The sequence below is a fragment of the Salmo trutta genome, chromosome 2, assembly GCF_901001165.1.
Source record: "Salmo trutta chromosome 2, fSalTru1.1, whole genome shotgun sequence".
Taxonomy (NCBI): Eukaryota; Metazoa; Chordata; class Actinopteri; order Salmoniformes; family Salmonidae; genus Salmo; species Salmo trutta.
The window spans coordinates 41,051,433-41,069,670 of NC_042958.1; the positions used below are offsets into that span (position 1 = coordinate 41,051,433).

The 18,238-nt window shown below is 44.0% G+C and overlaps 1 protein-coding gene across 4 annotated transcripts in view; it reads left to right on the forward strand.

The window, feature by feature from the left end:
- The window catches only part of arid4b (AT-rich interaction domain 4B), a 169,600-nt gene extending 154,189 nt beyond the window's left edge, over positions 1–15,411 (forward strand). For 3 of the 4 annotated variants that reach the window (XM_029701926.1, XM_029701916.1, XM_029701921.1), the window contains 5 exons: positions 3,388–3,567; positions 4,247–4,360; positions 5,731–5,949; positions 9,745–9,891; positions 13,658–15,411. In XM_029701926.1, the coding sequence (XP_029557786.1) occupies positions 3,388–3,567; positions 4,247–4,360; positions 5,731–5,949; positions 9,745–9,891; positions 13,658–13,803 (806 nt within the window). In that variant the 3' untranslated portion in view covers positions 13,804–15,411. Of the gene's footprint in view, positions 1–3,387; positions 3,568–4,246; positions 4,361–5,730; positions 6,009–6,170; positions 8,063–9,744; positions 9,892–13,657 lie in introns of those variants that run through there. The other variant, XM_029701929.1, reaches the window with a different exon arrangement.
- Positions 15,412–18,238: the final 2,827 nt, after the last annotated feature.

Here is an 18,238-nt window from a genome sequence, read left to right on the forward strand (position 1 = left end):
CTTATCGCAAAAACCATTCCACTACCACTGCATTGGTTGACATGACTGACCAGTGGCTCAATGCTATGGATAATGGCAGGTTTGTGGGTGTAGTATTTTTTGATTTTTGTGCAGCATTTGATTTAGTGGATCATGAAATAATTTTGACAAAATGAATGAATTATGGTTTTAAGGAGGTAGCATTGAATTGGGTACAGTCATATCTAACTGACAGGAAACAGTCCACCTATATCAATGGTTCATTTTCTTCCCCTCATGTGTTAAACTGTGGAATACCGCAGGGCAGCTGCCTTGGACCACTTCTTTATTTAATATATACCAACGACCTTCCTTATGCCTTATCTGAAACTCAAGCTACTATATTTGCAGATGATACTACAAGTTATACAGCAAGACAAATCGGTTCAACAGGTACAGCAAGCTATACAAATAGAACTGGGAAATATCAGGGAGTGGGTTTGCCGGAACAAACTTGTTTTGAACGCCAAGAAAACCAAGGTTATGTTGGTCTGTTCAACCAGGAAAAGGCCAACACAACATGGGATACAATTAAGTATAGGGGGGGTACAAATTGAGGAAGTGTCAGAAACCAAACTACTAGGAGTGCAGCTAGACAACTGCTTATCATGGTCGTCTCAAATAACTCATCTATGGAGAAAAAAATATTTACCGGGAAAGATTCTTAAGCAAATAACACAAGTATTAATTTATAGTCAGGTGAACTACTGTTCTGTGGTCTGGGAAAATGCAACAGATTGGACAGAACAAAGCAGCGAGGATTGTTTTAAGGTGTAGTTATGATTCTTCTGATGTCGTCATGCACAATGATCTTGGGTGGTCATTAATCAACAAGATAATTGAAGAAAAAAAACATGCTTATTTTATTTCACACTGTACACCATTTAGAACGGCCAAACACCATTCACAACAGTATTCAGTTGGTAAGAGACAGACATTCAGTCAATACTAGGAATGGATTGTCCACCATCTATGTGTTATCCAGACAGAAAAGAGAAATAAGGCAATGCAATGCAGGATGCATGTTTTCAAATATTTGTATTCTGTTCAGGCTTCCTTCTTTTTACTCTGTCATTTATGTTACTATTGTGGAGTAACTACAATGTTGTTGATCCATCTTCAGTTTTCTCCTATCACAGCCATTAACTTCTATGGGCTAGCGTCCCACCTGCGGGACACACTATTCAACAGCCAGTGAAATAGCATGCGAAATACAAAACAGCAAAAATCTCATAATTTCATTTTCTCAAACAATCAACTATTTTACACCATTTTAAAGATAAACTTCTCGTTAATCTAACCACATTGTCCGATTTCAAAAAGGCTTTACGGCGAAAGCATAAAATTAGATTATGTTAGGACATAAACTTCACAAGAAAAACCACACAGCCATTTTCCAAGCAAGGACATGCATCACAAAACCAAAAATACAGCTAAAATATTCACTAACCTTTGATGATCTTCATCAGATGGCACTCATAGGACTTCATGTTACACAATGCATGTATGTTTTGCTTGATAAAGTTCATATTTATATCCAAAAACCCCATGTTACATTGGTGCGTGATGTTCAGAAAATGTATTCCCACCAAAACAGCCGGTGAATGAGCACATCAATTTACAAAAATACTCATCATAAACGTTGATAAAATTTACAACAGTTATTGAAAGAATTATAGATATACTTCTCCCTAATGCAACCGCTGTGTCAGATTTTAAAATAGCTTTACGGAGAAAGCACATTTTTCAATATTCTGAGTACATAGCTCAGCCATCAAAGCAAGCTATACAGATACCCGCCAAGTTCTGGGGTTCACTAAACTCAGAATTAGTATTCTAAATATTCTCTTACCTTTGCTGATCTTCGTCAGAATGCACTCCCAGGACTCCTACTTCCACAAGAAATGTTATTTTTGTTCGAAATACTCCATATTTATGTCCAAATACCTCCGTTTTGTTCGTGCGTTCAGATCACTATCCAAAGGCATAACGCGCGAGCGTAAATCCAGACACGAAAAGTGAAATAGTTCCATTACCGTTCGTAGAAACATGTCAAACGTTGTTTACAATCAATCCTTAGGGTCTTTTTAACATAAAACGTTGATAATATTCCAACCAGACAATAGCGTATTCATTACAGAGGAAAAAGAAGGAGCGGCGTGCCAAAGATGACCGCGCAGTAAACAACTCACTGGTCCCAGGCAGTCCACTCATTGACTGAGCTCCTATTTTCTGCCCAGTAACAGGAGAAGGATGAAACACATTTCTAAAGGCTGTTGACAGCTAATGGAAGCCTTAGGAAGTGCAACGTGACCCCACAGACACTGTAGTTTCGATAGGGATTCAAAAGAAGAACTACAATTCTCAGATTTCTCACTTCCTGGTTGGGTTTTTCTCAGGTTTTTGCCTGTCATATGAGTTATGTTATACTCACAGACATCATTCAAACAGTTTTAGAAACTTCTGAGTGTTTTCTATCCAAATCTCTGGGCCCGAGTATTAGGCAGTTTACTCTGGGCACGCTTTTCATCCGAAAATGAAAATACTGCCCCCTATACCTTAAAAAGTTAAACTCTGTAACTGTTTTAAAGTCGCCATTGGCCTCATGGTGAAATCCCTGAGCAGTTTCCTTCTTCTCCGGCAACTGAGTTAGGAAGGACGCCTGTATCTTTGTAGTGACTGGGTGTATTGATACACCAGTGTAATTAATAACTTCACCATGCTCAAAGGGATATTCAATGTCTGCTTTTATTTTTTTACCCATCTACCAATAGGTGCCCTTCTTTGTGAGGCATTGGAAAACCTCCCAGTTTTTTGTGGTTGAATCTGTGTTTGAAATTCACTGCTCAACTGAGTGACATTACAGATAATTGTATGCATGAGGTATGACGCATATTTGTTAAACACAAATATTACACACAGAGTGAGTTTTTATGTGACTTGTGTGTACTCCTGAACTTATTTAGGTTTGTCATAATGAAGGGGTTGAATACTCCTGAACTTATTTAGGCTCGTCATAACAAAGGGGTTTTGTGTGTGTGTGTGTGTGTGTGTGTGTGTGTGTGTGTGTGTGTGTGTGTGTGTGTGTGTGTGTGTGTGTGTGTGTGTGCGTGTGTGCGTGCGTGCGTGCGCGTGTGTGTGTGTGTGTGTATTGGAGGGGTTCGGCATAGCAGAAGACCCAACTTCCATCTCGTATGGATAAATACAATACAACATTATTGTCCATTGGTTAGAACGGCCTTTCCCAACACCCCCAGACACACACGTTGAGAGGAACAGGGTCAGCAGCGGTGGAAAGCAATTGTGAGGGGTTTTGGTCAGAAGACTGATTTCTGTCTCGTATGGATCAATGAAGTTGTTTTTCTCCAGACCAGGAGCAGGGAGAGCCCCACCACCATGGAGGGGCAGGATCCCCCTCCTCCCAGAGTAAAGCCTCACTCCTAGACGGTCCAGGTAGCCTGTCCTCCTCTCACAGCCACTCCAACTCTACCTGCAGTCTGGAGCTCAGTAGTAGCAGTCGGCATGACAACACTGAACACAAAGCCAAAGGTAAGGAACCTCAACTACCACTGAACACAAAGCCAAAGGTACAGAACCTCAACTAACACTGAACACAAAGCCAAAGGTACAGAACCTCAACTAACACTGAACACAAAGCCAAAGGTACAGAACCTCAACTAACACTGAACACAAAGCCAAAGGTACAGAACCTCAACTAACACTGAACACAAAGCCAAAGGTAAGGACGGAAATGCCTGACAGATATAATTAGCAAAATAAATACAGTTTGTTCCTGTTACAATATTTTAAAGCTTTCTGTTAGCCTTGTATGGTACTAGTATAGGTAAGGACTTCTGTCCAATAGCCTAAATTAGACAATTTACATTGTAGATGTGCTAAAAAATGCCTGTTCATATGATGGTTATATGCTATTTTGAACCAAAGCAGGGCAATTCAAATGGGTACATAGGTGATACCTTTACAGAGGACTTCTTCTACATCTAGTTTTATTTCAAAAGATTAAAGGAAGTTACTGAAGTGCTTGGGGATTCAGATACACATCAGGAACCGTCTGTTGGGGATTCAGATCAGGCACCGTCTGTTGGGGATTCAGATACACATCAGGCACCGTCTGTGACTGAGCCCACATACTCTCCTGTTCCTCTCTCTTCTCTCTTTGACAAAACTAGCATCATGTTCTCACTGTCCTCCTGTCTTCTCCTTCCAGTGTCTGCCAGTCACAAGCGTCAGAAGGAACAGCAGGCAGGTGGAGCAGCAAAGAAACCCAAGCCAAACAGAAAGAGCTCAGTGCCTCCCAAGAAGAACAATAACAGAAAAACGGGTAAGGAAGAGAGTGACAATACCCACTAGTTTACTGAGGCCTACACTAGGACTGGTGAATCTGAGGCCTACACTAGGACTGGTGAATCTGAGGCCTACACTAGGACTGGTGAATCTGAGGTCTACTCTAGGGCTGGTGAATCTGAGGCCTACACTAGGACTGGTGAATCTGAGGCCTACACTAGGGCTGGTGAATCTGAGGCCTACACTAGGACTGGTGAATCTGAGGCCTACACTAGGACTGGTGAATCTGAGGCCTACACTAGGACTGGTGAATCTGAGGTCTACTCTAGGGCTGGTGAATCTGAGGCCTACACTAGGACTGGTGAATCTGAGGTCTACTCTAGGGCTGGTGAATCTGAGGCCTACACTAGGACTGGTGAATCTGAGGCCTACACTAGGGCTGGTGAATCTGAGGCCTACACTAGGACTGGTGAATCTGAAGCCTACACTAGGGCTGGTGAATCTGAGGCCTACACTAGGACTGGTGAATCTGAGGCCTACACTAGGACTGGTGAATCTGAGGCCTACACTAGGACTGGTGAATCTGAGGCCTACACTAGGGCTGGTGAATCTGAGGCCTACACTAGGACTGGTGAATCTGAGGTCTACTCTAGGGCTGGTGAATCTGAGGCCTACACTAGGGCTGGTGAATCTGAGGCCTACACTAGGGCTGGTGAATCTGAGGCCTACACTAGGGCTGGTGAATCTGAGGCCTACACTAGGACTGGTGAATCTGAGGCCTACACTAGGACTGGTGAATCTGAGGTCTACTCTAGGGCTGGTGAATCTGAGGCCTACACTAGGACTGGTGAATCTGAGGCCTACACTAGGACTGGTGAATCTGAGGCCTACACTAGGGCTGGTGAATCTGAGGCCTACTCTAGGGCTGGTGAATCTGAGGCCTACTCTAGGGCTGGTGAATCTGAGGCCTACTCTTGGGCTGGTGAATCTGGCCAGTATGTATCATGCGTCTTCGAGTAGGAGTTGAATAAGATTATATTGATAGGGGGGACCTGATCCTGGATCAGCACTCTGAGATGCATATATGAATAAGATTATATTTATAGGGAGGGACCTGATCCTGGATCAGCACTCTGAGATGGATGATACATATGGCCCCTGACTGGCTTCCTACCTCTCCTATTGCTCTCTCCTTCTGGCATCTGAAATTATCAGAGCCACAGTAAGATCAGCTGTAGAACCAGTTGTGTTTTTATAGAAGCTGTAGAACCAGTTATCTGTTCGTTCTAACAAACTCTCCAAGCACAAGCAATTCATCTACTTGTATGAGTTGTTGAAATGACAGTTACACTTGTAGCTAATTAATATCTTCCTTCTGTTCGGTCTCCTCATCCTCCCCCCCTACAGCCCACAGCAGTGACAGTGAAGACCAGTCATTGGGCGAGAGCACAGCCAAGTCTTCAGCCTCCAAGACCCATGTTGCAGCAGACATGAAGGGGTCCATCTCGCCCAAGTGTCCCGGCCTGGGACAGGGATGCACCCCTCCATCCAGCCAGAAGTACCACAAGCAACATGGTGACCCCGACCACCATCACCATCTTCACAATCGGGAACATCACCGGGAGCGTGAGCACCATCACCTTCACCACAGAGAGCACCATAGAGAGGACCCTCACCATAGATAGGACCCTCACCATAGAGAGGACCCTCACCATAGAGAGCACCATAGAGAGGACCCTCACCATAGAGAGCACCATAGAGAGGGCCCTCACCATAGAGAGCACCCTCACCATAGAGAGCACCATAGAGAGCACCCTCACCATAGAGAGGACCCTCACCATAGAGAGGACCCTCACCATAGAGAGGACCCTCACCATAGAGAGCACCATAGGGGGTGCTTTGCAAACCCCCCCCCCCATGCAACTAGCACTTGAAACTTTTCAACTTTGTGCAACTAGTTGCAAGCAACAGCCAATCAAAATGAGTACTTTTGTCACATGATTCATTAGAAGGTTTCCGAATTGGGACCCAGTTGTCATGTCAACACAGTTGAGCTGTTACAGCCAGTAGGCAACCTGCGATCAGGGCTGACCGAAGAGACCTTAGCACAACGGGAGATGTATCCAAATGGTTGGCATCATGGCTAGTCATGGTGTATGTACATGGTTTGGCCATCAATACATTATTGAAGTGAACCCAAACCTCTGCCTGACTAGTTTCAACTAAAATTGTTCACCATGAACTGTGCGAGCTAGCTAGCTAGCTAGCTAACGTTTGTTTAATTACATGCTAGCTCATTTAGCTGTGTTGGTGTTTGGCTAGCTAGCTAAATTGTACAGGCTGCGTTTAGTCTATATCCATGCTGTTACAATAACCAAACTGGTGGATAAACAAATAATTTGTGAAATCACGATGTAATGCAGCACAACAACATGGGGTGAGTTTAGAATTCTCAAACATGACAGAATCCGTTTCAATTTGATTGGCTGTTGCATGCCATTTTAATCGCGTTTGAGTTGCTTCATGTAAAAGCAAAGTTGCTTGTGATGTCACTTGCAAACTGCAACTAAAATTGCATGACAGTTTCTTCGTGTAACTCCAGTGTGTCTGGATAATTTGATTTGATACCAACTACAGTTTACACAGCCTCACCAACCCCTCCAGATATACGCTAGCTACAGGAATTCTCATGTACCTTCCCATTTACGTCCAGCTGTACAAGTAGACTTGCTTACTAGATGTAACGCCATGTGTGACCTCACAGAGAGAATTGACATGCGGCACACTGTGTTGTTTAGCGTTGTAGTCAGAATCACCCCACCGAGTCCTGTCTTTTAAATGTTCTTCCTCTCATCCCACTGAGCCCTCTCCTTTAAATGTTGTTCCTCTCCATCCCACTCAGTCCTCTCCTTTAAATGTTGTTCCTCTCCATCCCACTGAGTCCTCTCCTTTAAATGTTGTTCCTCTCCATCCCACTGAGTCCTCTCCTTTAAATGATGTTCCTCTCCATCCCACTGAGTCCTCTCCTTTAAATGTTGTTCCTCTCCATCCCACTGAGTCCTCTCCTTTAAATGTTGTTCCTCTCCATCCCACTGAGTCCTTTCCTTTAAATGTTGTTCCCCTCCATCCCACTGAGTCCTCTCCTTTAACTGTTGTTCCTCTCCATCCCACTGAGCCCTCTCCTTTAAATGATGTTCCTCTCCATCCCACTGAGTCCTCTCATTTAAATGTTGTTCCTCACCATCCCACTGAGTCCTCTCCTTTAAATGTTGTTCCTCTCCATCCGACTGAGTCCTCTCCTTTAAATGTTGTTCCCCTCCATCCCACTGAGTCCTCTCCTTTAACTGTTGTTCCTCTCCATCCCACTGAGTCCTCTTCTTTAAATGATGTTCCTCTCCATCCCACTGAGTCCTCTCATTTAAATGTTGTTCCTCACCATCCCACTGAGTCCTAACTTTTAAATGTTGTTTCTCAAGCAAGAATTTAGCTAGGTCTTTCGGGAAGTGGTCTGATTGAGGAGGGGAAGACTAGCTGTTATTGGCAGAAAGATTTTGGAACTCTGGGTGTATTAACAAATGTATTGCAAGGTGATGTCACCAGGCAGGCCAAAACACCATCCGACAAAACACCATCCCACCATCCCGTCTTTTCAAACCACACTTGCACTTATTATCATCATGTTCACCATTTCACCGTATTATTCCAACCTCATAGTGTGGAAATACACTGCTCAAAAAAATTAAGGGAACACTAAAATAACACATCCTAGATCTGAATGAATGAAATAATCTTATTAAATACTTTTTTCTTTTCATAGTTGAATGTGCTGACAACAAAATCACACAAAAATAATCAATGGAAATCCAATTTATCAACCCATGGCGGTCTGGATTTGGAATCACACTCAAAATTAAAGTGGAAAACCACACTACAGGCTGATCCAACTTTGATGTAATGTCCTTAAAACAAGTCAAAATGAGGCTCAGTAGTGTGTGTGGCCTCCACGTGCCTGTATGACCTCCCTACAACGCCTGGGCATGCTCCTGATGAGGTGGCGGATGGTCTCCTGAGGGATCTCCTCCCAGACCTGCACTAAAGCATCCGCCAACTCCTGGACAGTCTGTGGTGCAACGTGGCGTTGGTGGATGGAGCGAGACATGATGTCCCAGATGTGCTCAATTAGATTCAGGTCTGGGGAACGGGCGGGCCAGTCCATAGCATCAATGCCATCCTCTTGGTGGAACTGCTGACACACTCCAGCCACATGAGGTCTAGCATTGTCTTGCATTAGGAGGAACCCAGGGCCAACCGCACCACCATATGGTCTCACAAGGGGTCTGAGGATCTCATCTCGGTACCTAATGGCAGTCAGGCTACCTCTGGCGAGCACATGGAGGGCTGTGCGGCCCCCCCAAAGAAATGCCACCCCACACCATGTCTGACCCACCCCCAAACCGGTCATGCTGGAGGATGTTGCAGGCAGCAGAACGTTCTCCACGGCGTCTCCAGACTCTGTCACGTCTGTCACATTTGCTCAGTGTGAACCTGCTTTCATCTGTGAAGAGCACAGGGCGCCAGTGGCGAATTTGCCAATCTTGGTGTTCTCTGGCAAATGCCAAACGTCCTGCACGGTGTTGGGCTGTAAGCACAACCCCCACCTGTGGGCGTCGGGCCCTCATACCACCCTCATGGAGTCTGTTTCTGACCGTTTGAGCAGACACATGCACATTTGTGGCCTGCTGGAGGTCATTTTGCAGGGCTCTGGCAGTGCTCCTCCTGCTCCTCCTTGCACAAAGGCGGAGGTAGCGGTCCTGCTGCTGGGTTGTTGCCCTCCTACGGCCTCCTCCACGTCTCCTGATGTACTGGCCTGTCTCCTGGTAGCGCCTCCATGCTCTGGACACTACGCTGACAGACACAGCAAACCTTCTTGCCACAGCTCGCATTGATGTGCCATCCTGGATGAGCTGCACTACCTGAGCCACTTGTGTGGGTTGTAGACTCCGTCTCATGCTACCACTAGAGTGAAAGCACCGCCAGCATTCAAAAGTGACCAAAACATCAGCCAGGAAGCATAGGAACTGAGAAGTGGTCTGTGGTCACCACCTGCAGAACCACTCCTTTATTGGGGGTGTCTTGCTAATTGCCTATAATTTCCACCTGTTGTCTATTCCATTTGCACAACAGCATGTGAAATTTATTGTCAATCAGTGTTGCTTCCTAAGTGGACAGTTTGATTTCACAGAAGTGTGATTGACTTGGAGTTACATTGTGTTGTTTAAGTGTTCCCTTTATTTTTTTGAGCAGTATATATATAAAACACTGGAAAATCTCGTTTTTGACTGCGCTGGGCCTTTAAAACATGTTCTCACTCTAACTCCCACTGAAACCGGTCTTCATATCTCTTCTTCTCTCCTCCCCTAGCGGACCTGGACAAGATGTCTAGTCTGGAGAGGATCTCCTTCCTCCAGGAGAAGCTGCAGGACATCAGGAACCACTACCTGTCCCTCAAGTCTGAGGTGGCCTCCATCGACCGACGACGCAAACGCATCAAGAAGAAGGAGAGAGAGAGTGAGTCATTCCACAATAAAACAAAATGTACCATGTACTGTAACTCCGGACATTAGGACCACGACAGAGCTTTTTGAGTATATCCCTGTATGTCTAGTGGCTGTAGATGTACAGCACCATCAGAAAGTTTTCATACTCCTTGACTTATTCCACATTTTACAGCCTGAATTTTAAACGCATTTAAAGAATTATAATCTCACCCATCTACACACAATACTCCATCATGACATAACAATACCCCATCATGACATCACAATACTCCATCATGACATCACAACACCCCATCATGACATCACAATACCCCATCATGACATCACAATACTCCATCATGACATCACAACACTCCATCATGACATCGCAACACTCCATCATGGCATCACAATACTCCATCATGACATCACAATACTCCATCATGACATCACAATACTCCATCATGACATCACAACACCGAATGACATCACAATACTCCATCATGACATCACAACACCCCATCATGACATCACAACACCCCATCATGACATCACAATACTCCATCATGACATCACAATACTCCGTCATGACATCACAATACTCCATCATGACATCACAATACCCCATCATGACAAAGTGAAAACAGGTTTTTATTGAAAATTAAATACAGAAATCTAATTTATGTAAGTAGTCAGACCACTTTGCTATTATAGTCCTTGAGCATTTCACCAATCTGGGCTTCATGGGCTAGTGGTGAGACGGAAGCCACTCCCTAAGAAAAAAGGCACATGACCGCACGCCTGGAGTTTGCACGTGAAAGACTGAGATCATAAGGGAAAAGATTCTGTGGTCTGATGAGACAATGTAACTATTTGCCCTGAATGCAAAGCACTACGCCTGGAGAAAACCAGGCATAGCTCATCACCTGTCTAACATTACGGTGAAGCATGGTGGTGGCAGCATCATGCTATGGGGATGCTTTCCAGCGGCAGGGACTGGGAGATTGGTAAGGATAGAGGGAACAATGAAAGGAGACAAATAAAGGCAAATCGTTGATGAGAACCTGCTTCAGAGTGAAAACGAACTTAGACTGGGGGTGAAGATTTACGTTCCATCAGGACAATGACCCCAATCATACAGCCAAAGCAACGCTGGAATGGCTTCAGAACAAGAATGTTAAAGTCCTTGAATGGCCCAGCCGAAGCCCAGACTTGAATCCCATTGAAAATCCTTGGAAAAACTTGAAGATTGCTGTTCACCGCCGCACCCCATCTGACTTAACAGAGCAAAAATGTCTAAAAATATGTTCTCACGTTGTCGTTATGGGCTAATGTGTGTTGATTGGTGAGAATTTTTTATACATTTTGAATTCAGGATGTAACACAACAAAATGTGGAATCAGTCAAGGGGTATGAATACTTTCTGAAGGCAATGTGTCTAGTGGCTGTAGATGGCTGTCTAATGGCTGTCTAGTGGCTGTAGATGGCTGTGTAGATGGCTGTGCACATGGCTGTGTAGTGGCAGTAAGTGGCTGTGTAGTGGCAGTAAGTAGCTGTCTAGTGGCAGTAGGTGGCTGCCTAGTGGCTGTCTAGTGGCTGTACATGGCTGTCTAGTGGCTGTACATGGCTGTCTAGTGGCTGTACACGGCTGTCTAGTGGCTGTACATGGCTGTCAAGTGGCTGTACATGGCTGTCTAGTGGCTGTCTAATGGCTGTACATGGCTGTCTGGTGGCATAGATGGCTGTCTAGTGGCTGTACATGGCTGTCTAGTGGCTGTCTAATGGCTGTACATGGCTGTCTGGTGGCTGTAGATGGCTGTCCGGTGGCATAGATGGCTGTCTGGTGGCTGTACACAAGCAACTCCAGTGTATATTTGGCCTTGTTTTAGGTTATTGTCTTCTCTGTTGGAAAGCAGTCTGAACCAGGTTTTTCTCTAGGATTTTGCCAGTGTTTAGCTCTATTCTGTTTCTTTTTATCCTAAAAAAGACTCCCTAGTCCTTGCTGATGACAAGCATACCCATAACATGATGCAGCCACCACCATGCTTGAAAATATGGAGAGTGGTACTCAGTGATGTGTTGTGTTAGATTTGCCCCAAACATAACACTTTGTATTCATGACAAAAAATGAATTGCTTTGCCAAATCTTTTGCAGTTTTAATTTAGTGCCTTGTTGCAAACAGGAAGCATGTTTTCAAATATTTGTATTCTGTACAGGCTTCCTTCTTTTCACTCTGTCATTTAGGTTAGTATTGTGGAGTAACTACAATGTTGTTGATCCATCCTCAGTTCTCTCTTATCACAGCTATTAAACTCTGTAACTGTTTTAAAGTCACCATTGGCCTCATGGTTAAATCCCTGAGAGGTTTCCTTCCTCTCCGGCAACTGAGTTAGGAAGGACACCTGTATCGTTGTAGTGACTGGGTGTATTGATACACCATAAAATGTGTAATTAATAACTTCACCATGCTCAATGGGATATTTAATGTCTGCTTTTTACATTTTTACCCATCTACCAATAGGTGCCCTTTGCGAGGCACTCGAAAACCTCCCTGGTCATTGTGGTTGAATCTTTGTTTGAAATTCATTGCTCGACTGAGAGCCCTTACATATAATTGAATGTGTTGTGTACATACATGTTAAACACTATTATTGTCCATGCAACTTATTATGTGACTTGTTAAGCATATTTCTACTCCGGAATTTATTTAGGCTTGCCATAACAAAGGAGTTGAATACTTATTGACTCAAAAAATTTCAGGTTTTGATTTCAGCCTACCCCCAGTTTTACATCATCTGGCCACCATGTTGTTTCTGCATCATCTGGCCACCATGTTGTTTCTGCTCCATCTGACCACCATGTTGTGTCTGCATCATCTGGCCACCATGTTGTTTCTGCATCATCTGACCACCATGTTGTTTCTGCATCATCTGACCACCATGTTGTGTCTGCATCATCTGGCCACCATGTTGTTTCTGCTCTGTCTGACCACCATGTTGTTTCTGCATCATCTGACCACCATGTTGTGTCTGCATCATCTGACCACCATGTTGTGTCTGCATCATCTGACCACCATGTTGTTTCTGCATCATCTGGCCACCATGTTGTTTCTGCATCATCTGACCACCATGTTGTGTCTGCATCATCTGACCACCATGTTGTTTTTGCATCATCTGACCCCCATGTTGTTTCTGCATCAACTGACCACCATGTTGTTTCTGCATCATCTGACCACCATGTTGTTTCTGCATCATCTGACCACCATGTTGTTTCTGCATCATCTGACCACCATGTTGTGTCTGCATCATCTGACCACCATGTTGTTTCTGCATCATCTGGCCACCATGTTGTGTCTGCATCATCTGGCCACCATGTTGTTTCTGCATCATCTGACCACCATGTTGTTTCTGCATCATCTGACCACCATGTTGTTTCTGCTCCGTCTGACCACCATGTTGTTTCTGCTCTGTCTGACCACCATGTTGTTTCTGCTCTGTCTGACCACCATGTTGTTTCTGCTCTGTCTGACCACCATGTTGTTTCTGCTCCATCTGACCACCATGTTGTTTCTGCTCCATCTGACCACCATGTTGTTTCTGCATCATCTGACCACCATGTTGTTTCTGCATCATCTGACCACCATGTTGTTTCTGCATCATCTGGCCACCATGTTGTTTCTGCATTATCTGGCCACCATGTTGTTTCTGCATCATCTGACCACCATGTTGTTTCTGCATCATCTGACCACCATGTTGTTTCTGCTCCGTCTGACCACCATATTGTTTCTCCTCCCCAGGTACGGTGGCTGCTTCTTCCTCCTCCTCTTCCTCGTCACCGTCCTCCAGCTCTCTAACAGCAGCGGTGATGTTGACACTGGCCGACACTCCTGTGTCGTCCTCTTCCTCCTCTCAGAACTCTGTGGTGTCTGTAGAGTGTAGGTGACAGGACAATCCCTCACTCCTCCCAACCTTCTGAGGCCCAGGACACAGCACTGAGCACTTAACCAGCACCACCCTGGTCCCCATCCCAAAATACCCCCAACACCCACCAAGGCCCCGTCCCTACCACTAACGCCTCCACTCCAAAGCCTCAGTACATCCCCACCTCAAACCGGAGAGCACCCAGGCCTCAATGCCCCCACTTAAACTTCCACCCTTATCCATGCCTCTCCACCCCAGAACCCCATTCCAAAAGCTTGGCCTCATCACCCCTACTCCCAACTCCCTCCCAACAGAACAGACAAGTCAATCTCCATACTGGAACAACAACAGGAACGCAACAACATAGACAACCAGACCAACAAGACAAAACAAACACTATTTTCTATCCACAGCTGTTTCATTGGCAAGCTAATTGCACTTAAGTGCACTTTTATGAAGATTGGGGGGAGGAATACAACGACAACCAAAAAAGTACAAAAGTATGTTTTTCTTTCAATTGATTGATAAACAATTTATAAGAGTTGTTTTCTTTAAGCAATAGTGATTCTTTCCATCTCGAGGTAGTTTAGATTGGGTTGACGATGGTGTGTACTGTGTCATCAAGGTCCTTGTCCTATGTAGCCCTATGTAGCCCTGTGTATGTAGAGCTTGTCAAAGGAAATGAACAAGGTTCAGAGCCACGTGATGAAGTACATACTGAACATAACCTTGTAGTGCGTGTACTCATAGAAACCATGCATTTCTCCCTCTGTCTGTCTTCACTTCTTAAGCTACCACACCCTCAAATGGTACTCTTATCTTGACTCAATACCGTCACCGTGGTCTGTAAGCGCTGTGTGGAGGAGAGAGAGAGGTTACGTATGTAGGCCTACTGTAGAGATCCAGAGAAGTGAAGCTGAAGCCGTGAAGCTAATGAACGTAAAAGCCACTGTTAGGGCCTTGTTATTGTCTTAACCCTAAGACACCTCTTAAGAGGGAACATTCCCCCCTTCCTGTCTGACTCTCTTAGTCCTGATGGTTCTTAGAAATGAAAACGGTCCATCTTTCAGAGGACTGTATGAATGACAGACTGCACAGGCCAGGCCTGTGACTGTGTACATGACAGATATCGATTGTTTCTAGTGAGATATTCATGTGCTTATATTGATATTCAGGATGATTGTAGAGGTTGATGTGGAGAGGACTGAAACTCTTTCTGGCAGCCAGGATCTAATGTATATAGGAATGAGTCCCAAAATGGAACCCTTTTACCTATATCGTGCACTACTTTCTATGGGCTCTGGTCTAAAGTAGTGCACAATATAGGGAATAGGGTTCCATTTGGAACCTTTGTCTGCTACTGAATAAGGTTACCAGTTAATGTGGCAGTATATACATACATGTGTAACGATGGAGATGTCTGGCAGGTTTAAGGAAACCTAATGGAAGGCGTTGTATCTTGTCGGTTTATCAGTCTTTTCAACTCATGGCTCTTGGATTTCTATCAGAGTGTTTTTATCACGCCGTTCAGATTATCTACGTTAGACTTTCTAGATTGAGAAGAAATTGAATTAAATGACAAACTGCCAAGGGGACTACACAGCATTCTGCACCCCCCCCCAAAAAAAAATATATATATACTGAACAAAAATAGAAATGCAACGTGCAACAATTTCAAACATTTTACAGAGTTACAGTTCAAATAAGGAAATCGGTCAATTTAAATTAATTAATTAGGCCCTAATCTATGGATTTCACATGACTGGGAATACAGATATGCATCTGTTGGTTACAGATACCTTAAAAACAAAAGGTAGGGGCGTGGATCAGAAAATCAGTCAGTATCTGGTGTGACCATTTGCCTCATGCAGCACGACATGTCCTTCTCATAGAGTTGATCAGCCTGTTGATTGTGGCCTGTGGAATGTTGTCCCACTCCTCTTCAATGGCTGTGTGAAGTTGCTGGATATTAGCGGGAACTGGAATACGTTGATCCAGAGCATACCAAACATGCTCAATGGGTGACATGTCTGGTGAGTATGCAGGCCATGGAAGAACTGGAACATTTTCAGCTTCCAGGAACTGTGCACAGATCCTTGCAACATGGGGACGTGCATTATCATGCTGAAGAAACATGAGGTGATGGCGGAGGATGAATGGCACAACAACGGGCCTCAGGATCTCGTCACGGTAATGCTGTGCATTCAAATTGCCATCGATAAAATGCAATTGCGTTTGTTGTCCGTAGTTTATGCCTGCCCCATACCATAACCCCACCTCCACCATGGGGCACTCTGTTCACAACGATGATATCAGCAAACTGCTCGCCCACACAACGCCATACACATGGTCTGCGGTTGTGAGGCCGGTTGGACATACTGCCACATTCTGTAAAACAACGTTGGAGGCGGTTTATGGTAGAGAAATTAACATTAAATTATCTGGCAACAGCTCTGGTGGACATTCCTACAGTCAGCATGCCAATTGTATTCTCCCTCAAAACTTGAGGAATCTGTGGCATTGTGCTGTGTGACAAAACTGCACATTTTAGAGTGGCCTTTTATTGTCCCCCAGCACAAGGTGCACCTGTGTAATGATCATGCTGTTTAATCTCCTTGAAATGCCACACTTGTCAGGTGGATGGATTATCTTGGTAAAGGAGAAATACTAACAGGGATGTAAACATTTGAGAGAAATAAGGATTTCTGGGATCTTTTATTTCAGATCATGAAACGTGGGACCAACACTTTACATCTTGCATTTTATATTTTTGTTCAGTATATTTCCCAAGTTTGTAATTGATTATCCCAAGAGAAATATACTGAGACAGTAGCTGTTCTACCAGTATGTTTCCAACTCCTCATCAGTCCTGTGTTCTTCTATAACCTGTAGGGGTGAGATTTGATGAGTATACAGATTTTGCATTCTTATCAAATCTCACCCCTACAGATTATAGGAGTCTGTACAGATTATAGTAGTCTGTACAGTTTATAGTAGTCTGCACAGATTATAGGAGTCTGTACAGATTATAGGAGTCTGCACAGATTATAGGAGTCTGCACAGATTATAGGAGTCTGTACAGATTATAGGAGTCTGTACAGATTATAGGAGTCTGTACAGATTATAGGGGTCTGTACAGATTAAAGGAGCCTGTACAGATTATAGTAGTCTGTACAGATTATAGGAGTCTGTACAGATTATAGTAGTCTGTTATGCTGCAGAAGACATTTAGAAATCTAATAAGAATGTGTCCCAGATTTGTAATGGATTGTTCCAAGATTATTATATAGAAAATATAAGGCGAAATAGATTGACAGTAAAGTTAAAGATCATCGATGGTGTTTCCAAATCCTCACCAGTTCTCGTTTTAATCAACTCTTCACCCCCCCACCACCACCACCAACAAATAATCATGTTGTTTTAAACCCCCCCCCACCACCACCACCAACAAATAATCATGTTGTTTTAAACCCCCCCCCCCACCACCACCACCAACAAATAATCGTTGTTTTACCCCCCCACCAACAAATAATCATGTTGTTTTAACCCGCCCACCACCAACAAATAATCCTGTTGTTTTAACCCCCCCACCAACAAATAATCATGTTGTTTTAACCCCCCCACCAACAAATAATCATGTTGTTTTAACCCCCCCACCAACAAATAATCATGTTGTTTTAACCCCCCCACCAACAAATAATCATGTTGTTTTAAACCCCCCACCAACAAATAATCAAGTTGTTTTAACCCCCCACACCACCAACAAATAATCCTGTTGTTTTAACCCCCCCCCACCAACAAATAATCAAGTTGTTTTAACCCCCCCACCAACAAATAATCATGTTGTTTTAACCCCCACCACCAACAAATAATCAAGTTGTTTTAACCCCCCACCACCAACAAATAATCATGTTGTTTTAACCCCCACCACCAACAAATAATCATGTTGTTTTAACCCCCACCACCAACAAATAATCAAGTTGTTTTAACCCCCCACACCACCAACAAATAATCATGTTGTTTTACCCCCCCCACCAACAAATAATCAAGTTGTTTTAACCCGCCCACCACCAACAAATAATCCTGTTGTTTTAACCCCCCCACCAACAAATAATCATGTTGTTTTAACCCCCCCACCAACAAATAATCATGTTGTTTTAACCCCCCCACCAACAAATAATCATGTTGTTTTAACCCCCCCACCAACAAATAATCATGTTGTTTTAAACCCCCCACCAACAAATAATCAAGTTGTTTTAACCCCCCACACCACCAACAAATAATCCTGTTGTTTTAACCCCCCCCACCAACAAATAATCATGTTGTTTTAACCCCCCCACCAACAAATAATCATGTTGTTTTAACCCCCACCACCAACAAATAATCAAGTTGTTTTAACCCCCCACCACCAACAAATAATCATGTTGTTTTAACCCCCACCACCAACAAATAATCAT